Source organism: Syngnathus acus, chromosome 13 (assembly GCF_901709675.1).
Source record: "Syngnathus acus chromosome 13, fSynAcu1.2, whole genome shotgun sequence".
Classification (NCBI taxonomy): Eukaryota; Metazoa; Chordata; class Actinopteri; order Syngnathiformes; family Syngnathidae; genus Syngnathus; species Syngnathus acus.
This window is the reverse complement of record NC_051098.1, coordinates 2,547,656-2,565,251: the sequence shown is the minus strand read 5'-3', so window position 1 is coordinate 2,565,251 and position 17,596 is coordinate 2,547,656. Positions and strand designations below refer to the sequence as shown.

Genomic DNA, 17,596 nt, shown 5'->3' with positions numbered 1-17,596 from the left:
ATGGTCGATACATCAACATGATGATTCAAGACTTTAGGAATTGCACTGTTTGACGGATGGTATGAAAAACTACATGAATGGGACTGAGAGTAGTCACAGTAAAACGAAAAAAAAATGCATTCAATACTGCAGTCTAATTTGAAAAAAATATTGTCAAGTTGTCATTTAGTCAGTGTTGTCATTGGACAGTGTTGTTGACCCTTAAGATTGATTTTAGGAAAGAGGTGAGAAGGAACAAAGTATGAAGTTCAACTGAATGAGAAATCTGAAAAACAAAGTAATAAATTACAACATTACACAAGTCAATATGCTGATCATTTGAAACATTTACCTAAACTAATGTGGCCGAATTTCCATTACCATGTTGATTAAATAATAACTTAATTGAAAGATGTAATGCAGTCAAGTGCATATTAAAAAGCATAATGAAAGTTTGAGCTTTTTGCTGGATTTTTTAAAATACTGTATTACATTTTGACACAGTACAAAATTCACTGTATGAAGAATTTTACTTTTTAACATAATTAGCTTATTGGTATCCTGCCTATCCTATTCCAAGTAGAAAAAAAGGACCAATGAAAAATATGTGGACATTGTGCCAGAACAATGATTCACCACACCCCAGTTCAATTCAAAAGCAATTTTTGACAGTCTTGTAATTTGGGCTGTCACTATCAATTAGTTTTTAGAATCAACATGGTTCAAGTCAAGAATCACTTGTCACAAGATGCTGAAATATGGGGAGGGAATAGAATTTATGATTAACTTGGTTGCACTTCTCTTTTGTTTTTGCAAGTTTGCTTCTTTTAACCAGGGGCCCCTTCCTTTCTGCATTAAAATTTCAAACAGGAAGACGATGTTACCGCACACCAACATTCTTTAGGGCAGAATACAACTGCCTTGTGAATCTGATGTCTTGCTTAACCAGAGAGATAATGAAACAGAAAAGCATTTGGAATTTGGAGTTCACAACATGATGATTGAACAGATTGTAAAGGTATGGCACATGTATTTATCTTTTTTGTAAGAAAAGGAGAAAAACAGGAAGGCAAGTAAAGGGGAGCTTTATTACACAGCACATTTCACACACAAGGTAATGCAATGAGCTTTGCATAATTAAAAGTCAATAAAAAGCATTTATAAATGTTGTGCTTTCAAGTTAGCCCTTGCCACTTCAATTGCTTTCAAACAGCGCATATTCCACCAAAACCTTTTTTTAAGACCGGGTATTTTAAATGGTATTATTCCACTGGAAATGTGTATGTTTATATTTTTAGTCTTTTATACATTTAATAATATAAAAAATGTTTTACATATAAGTGGAGATTTCCTCTGTCATTTTAAAAACGTTGTTGTTGTTGTTGGAGTCTGGTGGCTGGTGTATTGGAGCTCTGGTGACGTTCTGTATGTTTTCTTGACAAAACCCAAATATTCCCAGTAAAATATTCTGAATGTCAGATCCTACATATATTATCTAGGTCACCAATTTTGTTTTCACAGTAAACACACAACTTTTGTTTTTGCTCCCATTTTGTGTGAGCTAGACTGAAAGATCTAAAAATTTTTCTCCAAACACAAAAGGCCATTTCCCTCAAATCTGGTTCACAAATCTCACAAATTTGTGTTGGTGAGCATTTCTTTTTTGTCAAGATAATCAATTCCACCTCACAGGTGTGGCATATCAAAATGCCTATTAGACAATAAAAGACACCCCAAACTACTGCGTTTTTGGACTTGGGTTTCGTTGAGTTTAAATACTGACTTTGGCCTCAACGGAGCCTCCATGACGGCAATTAACCCACTGACCTCATCATTCTAATAAGAGAGTATTTTACCTAAGCACACTTGCATGCTCAGAAGCAGTTGAGTTGACATCAGTTGTAGTGTGTGGTGTGTCCAACTGCCAAGTGGACTGTGTGGGTGTTGGGTGGCTCATAGCAGACCCGCTCTGACTGAAGAGAAGAGGATCCTATTTTTACCCCTTCACAGCACCCTCATATCACAACAGCTGTCCCGAAATCTCCTGTCTGTCCGGGTTCAGGAATAGCCTATCAACGCTCTTACCTTCTCCAGTCATGCATGCTCTCTCTGCGCTCCGACAAGTTGCTTGCTCCCAGTTTATAAAGTTTAACTAGTTTTCAGTCTGACAAAACTGGATCTAAGGAATTACTTCAAAAGCAGGTAACGTTTTGGGAAATTTGTTTAAAAGGGACAGGTCTCCAGAAAAGAACGTCAACTCTGGTAACACTATTCTTAGAATATTTAGTTGTCGTCTGCTCATATGGCTTTTCATTCTGAAAGAAGCGTTTAACACCAACAGACATTTTTCTCTTCCCGTTTGTATGTTAAAGCACAAGACGATAGTACACCTTTTCTGCTGCCATGAAATTCACAAGTTTCTATAGATAATGTGCTGCAAATTGCATTGAGAAATCTGGTAGTGATTTGTTTCTGTGAGATTGTAATGGGTTATTTGTACAACCCTTTCCAATAGTAATTTTATTATTGTAAAATGTACATTTTAAGGATTTTTTTTAGTTTCTGATGAATTTTAGTTCAAGTAATTAATTCTATGCTATAGTTTTTTGAAATAACAATGGATTGATCAGACTTTTCTGTTTGGGTGGGTACACAGTTGAAGTACCTATCTTTACTACTGTAATTTTCGGACTATAAGTCGCGGTTTTTTTCATAGTTTGGGTGGGGGGGGCGACTTATAATAAGGAGCGACTTATATGTGTTTTTTTTCAAAAATGTTCCCAAAAAAAAAAAGTGAAACCGCGATGTAGCAAGGGATTACTGTAATTTGAATTTCAAGCGACGTCAGCAGCGCGACGCGGCGTGGCGGTTGTTTACGTAAAGGACAAAGATTGATCACGGGATGACGAAGATGACGAAGGGCCCCACGTACTACCGGCATCATTAGCGGCTTTGTTTTTAAGTGACACGGCGGACGAAGAGTTTGAAGGATTTAAGGATTTGGAGTGACACAGAAGGTTTGAAAAACTATTATGGCTTTTACCCACGCCCGGTCCTACTCTACGGAGCTCTCTTTCACCTCCGTGGATTGAAGTCGGGGGCCGGCGCTCGGCCGGGTGGCTGTCCAAGGACGGTGGATGGGGCTCGGACATGGCTTTTACGCACGCCCGGTCCTACTCTACCGAGCTCTCTTTCACCTCCGTGGATGGAAGTCGAGGGCCGGCGCTCGGCCGGGTGGCTGTCCGGGGACGGTGGATGGGGCACGCCCGGTTCTATTCTATGGATCTCTCTTCCACCTCCGTGGCTGGAAGTCCACGTCGCCACACGCCTGGAAGTTTTGTTAAATAAAGAGCCGTTTACCAAACCCACGTCTTTCCTTGTACTTTAAGGCTACAATATAGTTATATACTAGATCTGTGGAATAACGACGAGGCTGACGTCAGGGCTCACGCGCGGCGTTGTTGACAAAGGACGAGGAATTTGATCGATGGATTTAATGATTTAGAGTGCACAGATGGTTTGATAATATTATTGCTTATATAATAGTTATTTGATTTCTAATTTATATATCGTTATATGTGCCTGTGGAATATTTTGAAGTGCAAGCGCCGTCAGCGGCGCGCACCCATTGTTGACAAAGGACGATCGATGGATTTAATGAATTGGAGTGACAGATGGTTTTATAAACGTGTTATTTATGTAATAGTTTTTTTTTAAATAACTCTGAATGTTACATCAGGGCCGTTCTCAGCTCTTCGTTTGTGTTTATGTTACATTAGCATACCTATCGTTTAGCCTGTTGTTGCTCGTTCATGACTGTTCTTGGTGTTGGATTTTGTCGAATAAATTGCCCCCCAAAATGCGACTTATTCTCCGGAGTGACTTATATATGTTTTTTTTTCACTTTTTTGGGCATTTTATGGCTGATGCGACTTGTACTCCGGAGCGACTTATAGTCCGAAAATTACGGTATTACTATTTTTTTGTCAGCTATATATTATCTTGACGTTGGTATTGGGGTGCACTATAGCATGACCCAGTATTGATATTATGACATATTTAATGTTAGTTATGAATTAAATGCATATCTTAAGTTGTAATCGTGATTCTTGTCCCAATGATTTACGTAAAAATCCGTCTCTTATTGCTTCTTACACCTGGGATATATGATGTCATTATTTTATTTATGTGCGCTGCCGAGCTTCAGCTGGTCAGGATCAGTCATTTGAGGCAGATATTTCTTGTTAACCACTGATAGACATTAGGCATGTCAACATTGAGTCAACACGAAACAGCTGCTTGTATGTTACAGCAGTGATTCCCAACCAGTGTGCTGTGAGGGATCAGTGTGCTGAGGGAAATTACCCAGTGTCAATTATTAAGACAAAAAAACGTATTTACTTTCCATCAGGGGTGTACCGATACAGTTTTTGACCAATAACACATGCATCAATATCAGGGCCTAACGACACAGAGTACGTATGGCTTTTTTTTATACGATTTGATACGGTAAAAGCAATTTCTATACGATATTTCAATATTTTGAAATAGTAACAATGGCTTTTCTTTAATTAAATCTATACTAATTAAAAGTAACGCTAAATTATATATTTTTATTGGATTGTTTTTTAATCAAGTTCAGCTTTACTGTTTCCAAAATGTAAAAAAACAGCATTGATATTACAACTAGCTAGTCCTCTTAAAATTCTAGCACAAAGTGCAACAGAAATAGATCATTCTATATTTAAATGCAAACTTTCTTCATCAGAACATTGCTGTTTGGTACATTGAATGAGTATTTTGATGGATGGTTGAGATGTCCTACTGTGTGAGTGGTCATTGCTTGCACCATTTATTTGTCTAGTTAGGAAGTTAGGTAGTTAAGTAGTTAGTTACAGTCAACAACAATTGCTGAGTATTGTTTAATTTCACTTGCCAGCATTGCAGTGCCACCCATTCTAAAGGCATCACTCACTTTGGGAACGTCGAGGTGTTCAATAATTGTGCGCTAATGTTTTTTTTGTCAGGGATAAAATCAATTATGTGTTGCAGAGATACTCATTTAGTTTAATTCTCACATTCTTCCTAACCCCACAGCCCATGACAGCAGATCAGCCAAGATGGCATTCTCATCTCGTTTTTCCTTCTGGGAGCAAAAGGGAAGTCTCGCTTGGAAATTTTGCAAATGAACCTAACCAAGCATGGCGTTTTGAATTAACACACTGTCACATTTCGCCACTGTGTGTCAGACAGTCAGAGATTTCTAGAGTCTATGCTTATTTTATTCATTTATTTATAGTTAATTGTGTTTCAGTAGTGCACAAATAAGTTTGGGTGATAAAAATTGCCTGAGTTCTCTTGAAGAACAATCAAGATGATGCACGTTTTGTGGTTTGCATGGGTTGGTGGACAATGCTTTATGTCAAGTAGAAACACTTTTATATGCTGTCATTTGTATTGAAATATTTAGGTCAAAGAGGAAAACAAGCCAGACAGCAAAAATGTGAGTGATTTTCTTTTGATAGTAAGATACATTAGTAGTCAAGCAAGGTGTGTGTTAGGTTTATGATTTAAGATTGATCACCAGTAACAATAATAATAATAATAATAATAATAATAATAATAATAATAATTTAGCATCAAATTTTCTCTTTTAAAGTAAAATGGATGATTGACATTGTATGATTACTACATCATACTGGATCTTCCTTCTCCCCTTTTTCGTCTCTGTGAGTAGTCAGATACTAGTGATGGGCTGTCCAACCGAGCCAAGTCTGTTCCTGCTCTTGACCCTGGAAGGGGGATATACCGGGCATTGAGCCCCCCAGCTGTTGCATCTTCAGACGTGGTTGGTCGAGTCAGGAGTCCCTCGCCACCTAGAGTCAGAACACCTGTTAAAGTGCCAGAACGTTTCAAAAGCCCTGAGCCATCATCGTCACCATCATCAAAGATGGCAGAGCGGTTCAGGAGACCTGAAGCAAGACATAATTCTGTGTCCCCAAACCTGATTACAAATGGTAAGCGAGAACAAAATTATGTTGCACCATGTGAGAGCTTGCCGGACTCTACAGATGATCAAGGTCTGACTCGCAAGAAAGTAGTGAAAGTAGTACGTCGTGTTGTAAGGAAAGTCCTGCCCTCGGAGGTAGAAGAAACAACTGCACCAACACATGCATCAGAAATTCCAGAAGTAACCAGAAATGGTACTGCTCCAACTTCTGTGTCCAAGGGCCCGCTGATGTCTGCATTCTCTTTTAAACACGAAACAATCAAAACAGAAGACAAAGAAGACATTTCCCGAGGATCAACCGACTTGATGATGAGAGGCAGGACAAGAGAACCTCGATCGAGAATACGTAAAGGTGACCATGCAGAAACAAAAGAACTGGATAATAAAATTGATAATAAGGAGAAAAAGCAAGTTGAGGCCAACAAAGAGATGAAAGAGGATACAGTCTCCCAAAAGTCTCAAGAGGACAATTTATGTCCTCCTGTACAATCACCGGTAATCCCTGTGACTGAAAAAGGCGCACCTTCAAATAAATCAATTCCATCGCCACATTTTACCAAGTCCTCCCATTCCAGACCGACATCTTTGCCACAGGTCTTTGGCTTCATCCCAGCACCCAAGCCTACGTCTTTGCGTCCACCTCCAGGCTTTATACCTGTTACTAGACCAACAGCTTCTAAAAAATCCATCTCTACGAATGCAGAAATTGCAGCAGTTCCAAAAAAGACCTCACTTCATCCATCATGTCATCATGTCTCAAGCAATCAGCATCCTGAAGTGAACCATCCTCATCAAAGTATCAGCTCTCGCCCTATGCCTTCTGCACCAGAAGTCAGTCCCACTCATCAGCCAGCTGTCGGAAAACAAGAGGTATTGTTTTATTACGATGATCTTCAGAATAGAAAATAAAAATAGAAAATTACAATTTTAAAGGGGAAGTAAACCCCAATATATTTTTACAATATGTTGATGTGCCTCCTCTTGTCTAATTACGGCCGTCTGATTTATATTGTGTTTGTAGAATGAGGTAAGTGGCAAAATTCACCCATTTTTATCCATCTCAGGGGCGGCCATTTTGCCACTTGCTGTTGACTGAAAATGAGATCATGGTTACCAGCCTCTGGTCAGAACCCATCACAGCTCACTGGATTTCTGAAGCTGAGCCATGATTGGGTGTGACCTGAGACCTGGCTACTGTGATGACATTTTCAGTCGACAGCAAATAGTAAAATGGCCACCCCCTGAGATGGATAAAAACTGGTGGCTTTTGCCTGTTAAGTTCATATTCTACAATTGAAACATTAATCAGAACACTGTGTTTTGACACGTTGGGATGCACAGAACATTGTTAAAAGAAAAATTTGGGGTTCCTCTTGCAGTGATAACTCCTGAATTTCTAAAACCTGCATAATTCTTTAAAACTTGGAACTTTTGCAGTCAATAACCTGAGCTCCCTGAAGATACTTTGCCAGGCCTCAGCTGCAGTCAGCTTCAGTTGTGACTTGGTGCTTGTTTGAAGTATCGAATCAATTCCGAAACTCACAGGTAGCCTTTAAAGAACAGCAAGTACTGGTGTAATGAGCTTGTGTGAATTGTTGACGTTAAACATCTATGTGCAGATTTCTTGCTCTCCAATCAGTGTACAGTGCATTGCAGTAATCAAACCTGGATAAAATATAAGCATGGATGACATATTCTAGGTCTGACTAATAGAGGTACGGCTTCAATTACTAATGCTTCCTACCACCAATTCCTTTTCTGATCTGGTACCGAGTAGATTTCAAGATAGTTTCAGCTATGCCGGTCCGTTATAGCTATTTTGTGCAAGCACTCCTTGTCTATACCCATTTTGAATGATGAATCTTTTTTTTTTTTTTTTTTTAGGAAACTTTACCTGTTTTTAGCCCATTTATTTCTATGTAAACCTTACATGACTAAAGCGAAAAAATTGTTGCATTGGACAATGGTCGGAAGGAATTCTGGACCAATTTGCGGTTCATGTTCGTTTTCCACCGTGCACTGTGACTTTTTACACCGTGTGTTCGATAAAAACTTGAAAACGTACCGTAAATGTTTTGTGGCATTAATTTAAGCAGACAGTGTTTGTTGTTGGGACTTAAATTAGAACAGATCACATTTCATGAGTAATAATAATAATGATAATGATAATAATAATAATAATACATTTTATTTATAAGGCGCCTTTCAAGGCACTCAAGGTCGCCGTACAACATAAAATAGCATATACACTTAAAATAAAAATAAAAACATTAAAAATGACCGGAGAGAAGAAGAATACATCACACATTTTGTCTTGCACTTTTCATAAAAATATTTTGTGCTACATAAAAGCAACAAAACTTAAGTTAACAACAAAAGCGAAACAACAAATCAAAGAGGATAAAAAAGCACAAGGCATTAAAATAAAAATTACACATTTCATGCAAACACTCAACTAAATCCAAATTCTTGACAAAGTTTAATAATTCACTTTCAACCTAGTACATTTGGTGATGTTTTTGGAGACACTTTCATCTGTATAAAATCAACGTGGTCTTTGTTCCTACCAGCTGATTGACACATAAGCTGATTACCGTAAATTCCGGACTATAAGCCGCACCGGACTATAAGCCGCACCAGCTAAAATTGGGGGATATTTTAGTTTTTTTCTTATATAAGCCGCACCGGACTATAAGCCGCACGTGCACACGCGTTTTTTACAAAGAAAGACCGTTCACAGAAAGCCTTTTTAAAGTTTTAATAACATACTTTAACATGTCTTTCTAAACATTGCCTGTGACGCAGCAGTAGTACCGCAGCAACACGGAAGTGTGCACGCGAGTTATTAACAAAAAAAGACTGGACACAGAAAGCTTTTTTAAAGTTTTAATAACATACCTTAACATTTCTTTCCAAACACTGCCCGTGACGCGGCAGTAATACCGCAGCAACACGGAAGTAACACAAGACTAATAGGGCTGGATTAAAAAAAACATACCCGGTAAAAGTCACTGAGACGCGGCGGTAACACAGCAGCAACACGGAAGTGTGCACGCGAGTTATTAACAAAGAAAGACTGGACACAGAAAGCTTTTTTAAAGTTTTAATAACATACCTTAACATTTCTTTCCAAACACTGCCCGTGACGCGGCAGTAATACCGCAGCAACACGGAAGTAACACAAGACTAATAGGGCTGGATTAAAAAAAACATACCCGGTAAAAGTCACTGAGACGCGGCGGTAACACAGCAGCAACACGGAAGTGTGCACGCGAGTTATTAACAAAGAAAGACTGGACACAGAAAGCTTTTTTAAAGTTTTAATAACATACCTTAACATTTCTTTCCAAACACTGCCCGTGACGCGGCAGTAATACCGCAGCAACACGGAAGTAACACAAGACTAATAGGGCTGGATTAAAAAAAACATACCCGGTAAAAGTCACTGAGACGCGGCGGTAACACAGCAGCAATACGGTAGTACAGCACCAACAGGGCTCGTTAAAAAACATACCAGTAAAAGTAGAAAAAGAGCTTCATCGTCTTCATCTTCCTCCTGTGCACTGAAACCATCCAAGTCTTCCTCCTCAGCGTCCGATTGGAATAGCGTTAGATATCCTTCGCCTCACACTTTCTCAGTCTCTCTTTCGTCGTCGCTTTTATGCATTTCTTCGAGTGTGATGAGGGTCTGTTCATGCTAATTTTATTCATGCACGAAGCGCTAAATTACATTAAACTAGCGAGCGACACGTATAGCTCCAGAGTAGACGGGACCACGAAATAAAGGGTGACGCAACACGTCATCAACATCGACTGCCTTTAGCTTAAAAGCGGCATCATATGCATTTCTTTTGTCCCCCATAATGACGGTTTGTGTATAAAAGCTCCCTTTCAGTAATGTCCGTCTTGATCTCGTTCTGTCTCTTCTTCGTGTGAATTATACGCCTATCAAAACACAAACTAGCACGTCTTCTTCGGCGCATTATCTCTTCTTCGTCTGTCTCGCTCTTGCTTCCTGCTAGAGCGCCCCGGAGGCCGTAAAAATCCATAAATACGACGCGCCGCGCCGCCATTTAAGCTCTATTTCCCTCTTTGACAGCCAAATCGATTGCTTTTAACTTAAAAGCTGCATCAAATGCATTTCTTCGTGTGTTTTCCATGATGAGGGTGTGTGCGTGATGCGCGAAATGTTCAAAACACAAACTAGAACGTCTTCTTCGGCGCATTATCTCTTCTTGTCTGTCTCGCTCTTGCTTCCTGCTAGAGCGCCCCCTGGAGGCCGTAAAAATCCATAAATACGCCGCGCCGCCATTTAAGCCTCGGGGTTCAAAGTAACCTTCTGAATAAAATGCATTAAAAGTTCACGTTCATTACAACTTGTTTTTGGTGAGCAAAATGTCAGAAGAATTGAATTTAAATGCTGATTGATTGGGTTTTAATACAATGCAGATGGTCCAAACAGCGCCACTTCTTTGTGTAATCTCTGAGTCACATGGCAGAGTAAGAGAAAGGGTTTAGAGCCCTTTGACGCAGGTCACCTAGCGTGCATTCCTACTAAAGCTCATAATAGTCACAAGCAACACAGCCAGAATAAGCAGCAGCCATAGTAGTGTTTCAAAATAGTATTTTTGTTGTTGTTTTTTTCTTCAAGATACCGCAGTGTATAAAAGTGATCAAGTCATCACAAAAATCACGAAAAAATCCTTATATAAGCCGCACCTGACTATAAGCCGCAGGGTTCAAAATTTTGGAAAAAAGTCGTGGCTTATAGTCCGGAATTTACGGTATTACTTGCCCTGAGTTGTCTGCCATTCTATACTTTTTGTAATTTTTGCATTAGTGCCTTTGGAGTGAATGTAATTCTGTTTGGCCTGTAGGTAACACTGATCAGTCCCACTGAGGAGGCTCAAAAACGGCTAATGAGGATCTTCAGTGCACCTGTAAATGTCCGCACTGTCCGTTTGCATTGTGCGAAGTGTGCATTTTGCTTTCTGGGGAGTTGTTTTATTGTGATGTATGCATTGTTCTCGTGAAAGAAGAAAAAAACAAACTAAATAACCAACATGAACTCCCTTGGTTGTCATAGCGAAGGTATTGCTGGTCTGTGATCTGACATCATCAACGAATATGGCAACTTAACTTGCACTGCAAATTAACCCGTGGTTGCCATTCCTCATATGCGTATTACTATTGTATTTAAAAAGAAACACAGCAAAGGAAAGTGAAGGCAGAGCGCCTGTCACTCTCCTGCCCGTCGTTGTAGTGTGATGTGGTCGATCCCCTTTGACTATATCACTCAGTCTTTACTTCAGCCCCCTGTCCATCTGTCCTGTTGCCTTGTAGTTCAGTTAATTACTAAATTCTCACCTTTGCTTGTCTTCTCAAAGTTGAAACGCTTAAGGAAAAGTATAAACTGTCAAGGGCATTAGATTTGTACCTATTAAGAATAAGCAACAGGTGGTCACGCAAGGTTTTTTGACTGTGGATGTACAAAGTCTACACATTGTATGATCATCCATTTCCGGCTTTAAAATGAGTTATTTTGTGGGTGTAGTTTGTAGTGACATTTTGTCATCAAAAACACCTCTTGAGTTTTTTCTATGACGTCGTCATATCTATTGTAGTTTTCGTACGTCTAATAGTGAATGCTAAGGGTTGGGCCAAGTTTCAGCAGTTTGTTTTCAGCAACTATTCTCTGAACTCTTACATTATTATAATTACAGATCCCAATTTGACAAGTGCTAGTTAGTTTTTATGACCGTAAAGAATTGTCACTAAGACTTGTCATTTGCACAATTTTCACTTGTTTTCTTTTTGCATTGTCTTGATCCAATGTTTCATAGTGACCTTGTATTTTTTTTCCTCTTCTCTTTCTTTCTCCCTCTCAATGGAATACACACATTGCTCACATTGGCTGCAATTGTCTCTCTGTGGCTGCTGCGGTTAAGGTGGAGCCGCCAGTCAGTGTTGCGTCTACTGTCCAATCTACTGCTCTTGTAGCCTCACTGCCCCATAAGCCCCTCCAGGTATCAGAACTGTCCAACTTTCCTTTGGGCCACCTTACAGGAATTTGTACTCTTAGAACTCTTATTATGATAACAACTTTTTATAACAAGGTACAAGTGTATGTACTGTAAATATGTTTTAGAACTCTTTTCTTATATTTTTTATATGTCAAGGTACAACACTAAATATGTTTTTAGAACTCTTATTATAACAACCATTTTTATAAGTGTACGTACTGTAATTGTGTGGGCACTCCCTGCCTTCTGCTGGCGTGCGGGCAACTTTTGTGCCATAATTCCTCAATTTAGAATTTTTATTCTGTATTCTTGAATTTTGTATTAATTTTATTTTATTTTTTAAAGATCCGCGATGTACTGAAGCCGCGATAAATGAACCACGATGTAGCGAGGGATTAGTGTATTTTTACTCTCTCTATTTATGGGCTGATTGGACATTGGATTGGGTATTGTGGCCCAATTTTTTTTCATGCGTATTTTAGTGGTCAATTTATTAAGCAGATAAAAAAAATTCCCATAATGGGTTGTTAAAATAGTCATGATTTTCTATAATGATCCTTTGGCATGAGCTTTCTTTTTGTGATAACATGGTGTAACTGCTCCCAGTCAACTGATTAGCTGACAGGAGATACTTGCATCTTGTATCTATGAAAATAGATGAATAATACTCACATATGATGCATGTACTATATTCGTCTCTCAGTTCTGACTGTAATTTTCCTACACTACAATATTGTTCTGTATTTGAATACACAAATATTACTTCAAAAGGGGATTTTAGACCAGTTAGTGGCTCATAGTTCAAATTACTATGTCCAATGTAATTTGGTAACAATATTTTAAATACCGTATTTTCCGCCCTAAAAGGCGCACCTAAAAACCTAAAATTTTCTCAAAAGCCGACAGTGCGCCTTATAGTCCAGTGCGCCTTATATATGGATCAATTGATGAATTTGTTGATCCATACTGGTTGTACACAGTGCTCTGCCAAAATGTTTCAGTACGTTTTAGTACGACTAGTAAATTACAAGGTCGCATCGCTTCCCAACATTACGGTAACTGTAGTCAGGGGGCGTCACCGAATAGCTGTTGTACCCGCGAGGCTATTTCATTTCAAAATAGGCTGCTCCGTTAATGTTTCGAGTAAATTTACGGATTGATATGGAAGGGAAACATAGGTAAGCAGTACCAATGTGTTAGATCGAACTTTAGTCAGTTCCGATCATTTTATAGGAGATCGTTTGAGAAACGCGATTGTTTACACTTTGCTGAGGCTCATGGGAGATTGCGAGCTGAGGCTCGTGGGACTTTGCGGATGGCTAATGCTATGACGATAGCTGCTATACGTACCAGGCTATTTCATGTCAAAATAGGCTGCTCTGTTAATGTTTCGAGTAAATCTACGGATCGATATGGAAGGGAAACATAGGTAAGTAGTACCAATGCGTTAGATCGAACTTTAGTCAGTTCCGATCATTTTATAGGAGATCGTTTGAGAAACGCGATTGTTTACACTTTGCTGAGGCTCATGGGAGATTGCGAGCTGAGGCTCGTGGGACTTTGCGGATGGCTAATGCTATGACGATAGCTGCTATACGTACCAGGCTATTTCATGTCAAAATAGGCTGCTCAGTTAATGTTTCGAGTAAATCTACGGATCGATATGGAAGGGAAACATAGGTAAGTAGTACCAATGCGTTAGATCGAACTTTAGTCAGTTCCGATCATTTTATAGGAGATCGTTTGAGAAACGCGATTGTTTACACTTTGCTGAGGCTCATGGGAGATTGCGAGCTGAGGCTCGTGGGACTTTGCGGATGGCTAATGCTATGGCGATAGCTGCTATACGTACCAGGCTATTTCATGTCAAAATAGGCTGCTCTGTTAATGTTTCGAGTAAATCTACGGATCGATATGGAAGGGAAACATAGGTAAGTAGTACCAATGCGTTAGATCGAACTTTAGTCAGTTCCGATCATTTTATAGGAGATCGTTTGAGAAACGCGATTGTTTACACTTTGCTGAGGCTCATGGGAGATTGCGAGCTGAGGCTCGTGGGACTTTGCGGATGGCTAATGCTATGACGATAGCTGCTATACGTACCAGGCTATTTCATGTCAAAATAGGCTGCTTAGTTAATGTTTCGAGTAAATCTACGGATCGATATGGAAGGGAAACATAGGTAAGTAGTACCAATGCGTTAGATCGAACTTTAGTCAGTTCCGATCATTTTATAGGAGATCGTTTGAGAAACGCGATTGTTTACACTTTGCTGAGGCTCATGGGAGATTGCGAGCTGAGGCTCGTGGGACTTTGCGGATGGCTAATGCTATGGCGATAGCTGCTATACGGACCAGGCTATTTCATGTGAAAATAGGCTGCTCTGTTAATGTTTCGAGTAAATCTACGGATCGATATGGAAGGGAAACATAGGTAAGTAGTACCAATGCGTTAGATCGAACTTTAGTCAGTTCCGATCATTTTATAGGAGATCGTTTGAGAAACGCGATTGTTTACAGAGGGCTCGTTGGTTATTGGCTAGTGGATGCATACCGCAACCCTAGTCAACCTCAGTTTGTTGCAGTATAGCTTCTATTTTATGTGCCTTATAATCCGGTGCGCCTTATATATGGACAAAGTTTTAAAATGGGCCGTTCATTGAAGGTGCGCCTTATAATCCGGTGCGCCTTTTAGGGCGGAAAATACGGTATTTAAAAACTACTCTGTATTGTTTCTATTTCACATGTTCCCATGTTTTCTTTGCTCATATGTGAACTCTAACCTCCTTTTTGCTGGCCAAAAGGAATCAGTGGAAGAGGACTCTGTAGCCCTCCTTCAGTCATCTCATGCTGCTTCTAAGCAGTCCCAGGTCTGATCTGCACGATACCTGAGTTTATAGCTCCACACAAAAATCACAAATCACTGTTTAGTGCTGTGTTACAGTCACCCGTTTTGCCTGCTGAGTGTAATTTTTCCGAGTCACCTTTTTGTTGTCAATAATTATGCCTAGCTTAAAGGGGACATATTATGGAAAATTTCAATTTCTTACTAACAAACAGCACTGCTTCTGACGTGCCTCCTCACTCATGAAATTTGAAATAAACAACAAAGAATTTCTTTGCAATTTGACAGAAGAATGTTGAACATTTTATTTAGACACCAGGGAGTTGTTTTACACTGTGAAAATCATTTGTAATAATGTGTCTCCTTTTGAAAGATAAAAGCTTTGCTTATTTTTTCATTGTGTTTTTGCCCGTTGATAATTGATGGATGGAGGTGTGTTGATGTGCTTTCCACACTTATAGATATGACTTTGAAAGAGCATGTATTGCTCAATGGACTTTCTTCAGTCTATTTTTCACTGCATGATCCACCTTCTGTTCGGGCTGGTGTGGAACTGGAAAGACACCAGGCTGACTTAAAGTCATCTCCATGGTGCCTTGGTCACTTATTGTCTCTTTGTCACTTAGGTAAAGACGGAGGAGCAGATAGCAGCAGAGCGGGCTTGGTATGGCTCTGAGAAGGTCTGGCTGGTCCATAAGGAGGGCTTTTCCCTGGGTAAGTTAACACTGCTTTGCATGTCCTGGTTTGAACCATTACAAGATGATCCTGATTCATGACATCCTCCTACTTGTGGGTAGCAATGACGCGTAAGCATCTGGGCTCCATGTGGCACGATGAAATAACAGTAATTTCCCACAAGCCTTTGTGAAAGACCTGGATTATTGAGACATCGCCATAACGTCTGGACGACAAGACGCCAATTTTTTCCCCTCACTTTGAACCCACGGCTTTGAATGTGACGTGATTATGGATTTTTACTAACAAGCTTCATGTCACACATTTACTGATAGTCTCGTCACATCTGACCACTGAAATTACCGAAAATGTCACAGTAAACCAAGAACCTGTCCGAGGTGGTGCTCGTCTTATCAGCCAGTTGTGTGGTTCAGTGGGCATCTTAGATGATGAGCGGCGGGAAATCTTTTAGAAAAACTGTCTTAATGTGAGCAAACGGGAACTTTCGCTGAAATGTTGCCAGTAGATACTGATGGGTTTAGTGCACAGGAGGACGATGACGATAACGCTCAATTACTTTTTGGAAGTCTACTATGTAACTAGAAAAAGCAATTTATGGAGAAATTGCGTGTGAAGGCGAAGAGGTTGAATAAATATTTGGGGATAGCTAAGTTTAAAGTTGGAACGGGTTGAATTAGTTGAAAAATGTAGACATTTTTGAGAATTTGGATTGAATTTCAAAATTGAAAATTTGGAATTTTTGGTAAGTGGGAAGTTGTGGAATAGGTAGGCAAAAGATGAACATTTGAGAGTTGGAACTGGTTGAATCAGTCAAAAAATGTAGAAATTAGAAGGGAAATACGTAGGCAAAAGATGAACAGTTTAAAGTTGAAATGGGTTGAATCGGTTGAAAAATGTAGAAGTTACAGCAAATGTTGAATGCCCCATAGAGAATGAATGGGAATTTAAAAAAAAAAAAATTGCGCCAAAATATTTTGAAATTTGGAACGAAATGAAAACTACGGGTTTAAAAGGTTCACTTTGGAATTCTAAAGTTGAAACGGGTTGAATCGGACAAAAATTGTAAAAGTTAGAGCAAATGTTGAATTCCCCATAGAGAATAAATGGGAATTTAAAAAAAAAATTGTAAAAGTTAGAGCAAATGTTTAATTTAGGTCACTTCTGGTTTTATTTAGTGCACTTCTGGTTGAATTAAGGTCACTTCCGGTTTATTTGGGCCACTTCCGGTTTAGCTGAGGTCACTCCTGGTTTATTTGTGTCACTTTAGGTTTAATTTCGGTCATATCCGGTTTGTTTGGGTCACTTCGGGTTTAATTTAGGTCACTTCCGGTTAGATTTTGGGCACTTCCAGTTTAATTTAGGTCACTTCCGGTTAGATTTGGGGCAGTTCTGGTTCAATTTAAGTCACTTCCGGTTTGCTTTGGGGAACTTCCGGTTCACTTCCTGTTCATGTTGGGGCACTTCCTGTTCATTTCGGGCCCTTCCTGTTTGTTTTGGGGCACTTCCGGTTCACTTCGTGTTCATTTTGGGGCACTTCTGGGTCAATCCAAGATGGCCAACACACTGTGGAAGTAGGGGAGAAGGGATGAACTGGGTAAGTATAGTGGAAGTTGGGTGAAGGGGGTGAATATGGTAAGCAAAAGATGAACATTTGAGAGTTGGAACGGGTTGAATCGGTTGAAAAATGTTGAAATTAGAGGTGAAAAACAAAATTTTGTGAAATTTTGCGAATATTTTGCGGAAACGTGAAAACGTGAATTTTTTGAATTTGGCAATTTTGGGAATGTCAAGAATCTTTCCGAATGTGATTTGAATGTGCTGAATGATGTGAATTTCAAACTGGAACGACAAATGTGAAATGTTGAATGTGCCATTAAGAATGAATGGGGAAAGATTTGTCGTAAATTTGCGAATTTTGCGAAAACGGAAAAGTTTTGGAATGAGAAAATGCAAGCGCTTATGTCATGAATATTTGGAAGACGTCAAAAGTGGAATGGAGTGAATCGGTTGAATTATGCGGAAGTAGTAGAAGGACAAAAAAGTG

The 17,596-nt window shown here is 39.4% G+C and overlaps 1 protein-coding gene and 1 long non-coding RNA gene across 8 annotated transcripts in view; one reads left to right on the top strand and one right to left on the bottom strand.

Annotated features, from left to right (window-relative positions):
• Positions 1–17,596, top strand: part of myo18ab (myosin XVIIIAb) — a 183,696-nt gene that overhangs the window by 24,243 nt on the left and 141,857 nt on the right. For all 7 annotated transcript variants that reach the window (XM_037268375.1, XM_037268374.1, XM_037268371.1 and 4 more), the window contains exons 3-6: positions 10,867–10,929; positions 11,938–12,015; positions 14,816–14,881; positions 15,483–15,570. In XM_037268375.1, coding sequence (XP_037124270.1) covers positions 10,867–10,929; positions 11,938–12,015; positions 14,816–14,881; positions 15,483–15,570 — 295 coding nt within the window. The remainder of the gene's footprint in view (positions 1–10,866; positions 10,930–11,937; positions 12,016–14,815; positions 14,882–15,482; positions 15,571–17,596) is intronic.
• Positions 8,476–10,789, bottom strand: LOC119132915. Its single transcript, XR_005100001.1, has 3 exons — positions 10,773–10,789; positions 10,200–10,201; positions 8,476–8,575 (listed from the first exon to the last, which is right to left on the bottom strand). It is a non-coding gene; the product is annotated as an uncharacterized LOC119132915 (long non-coding RNA).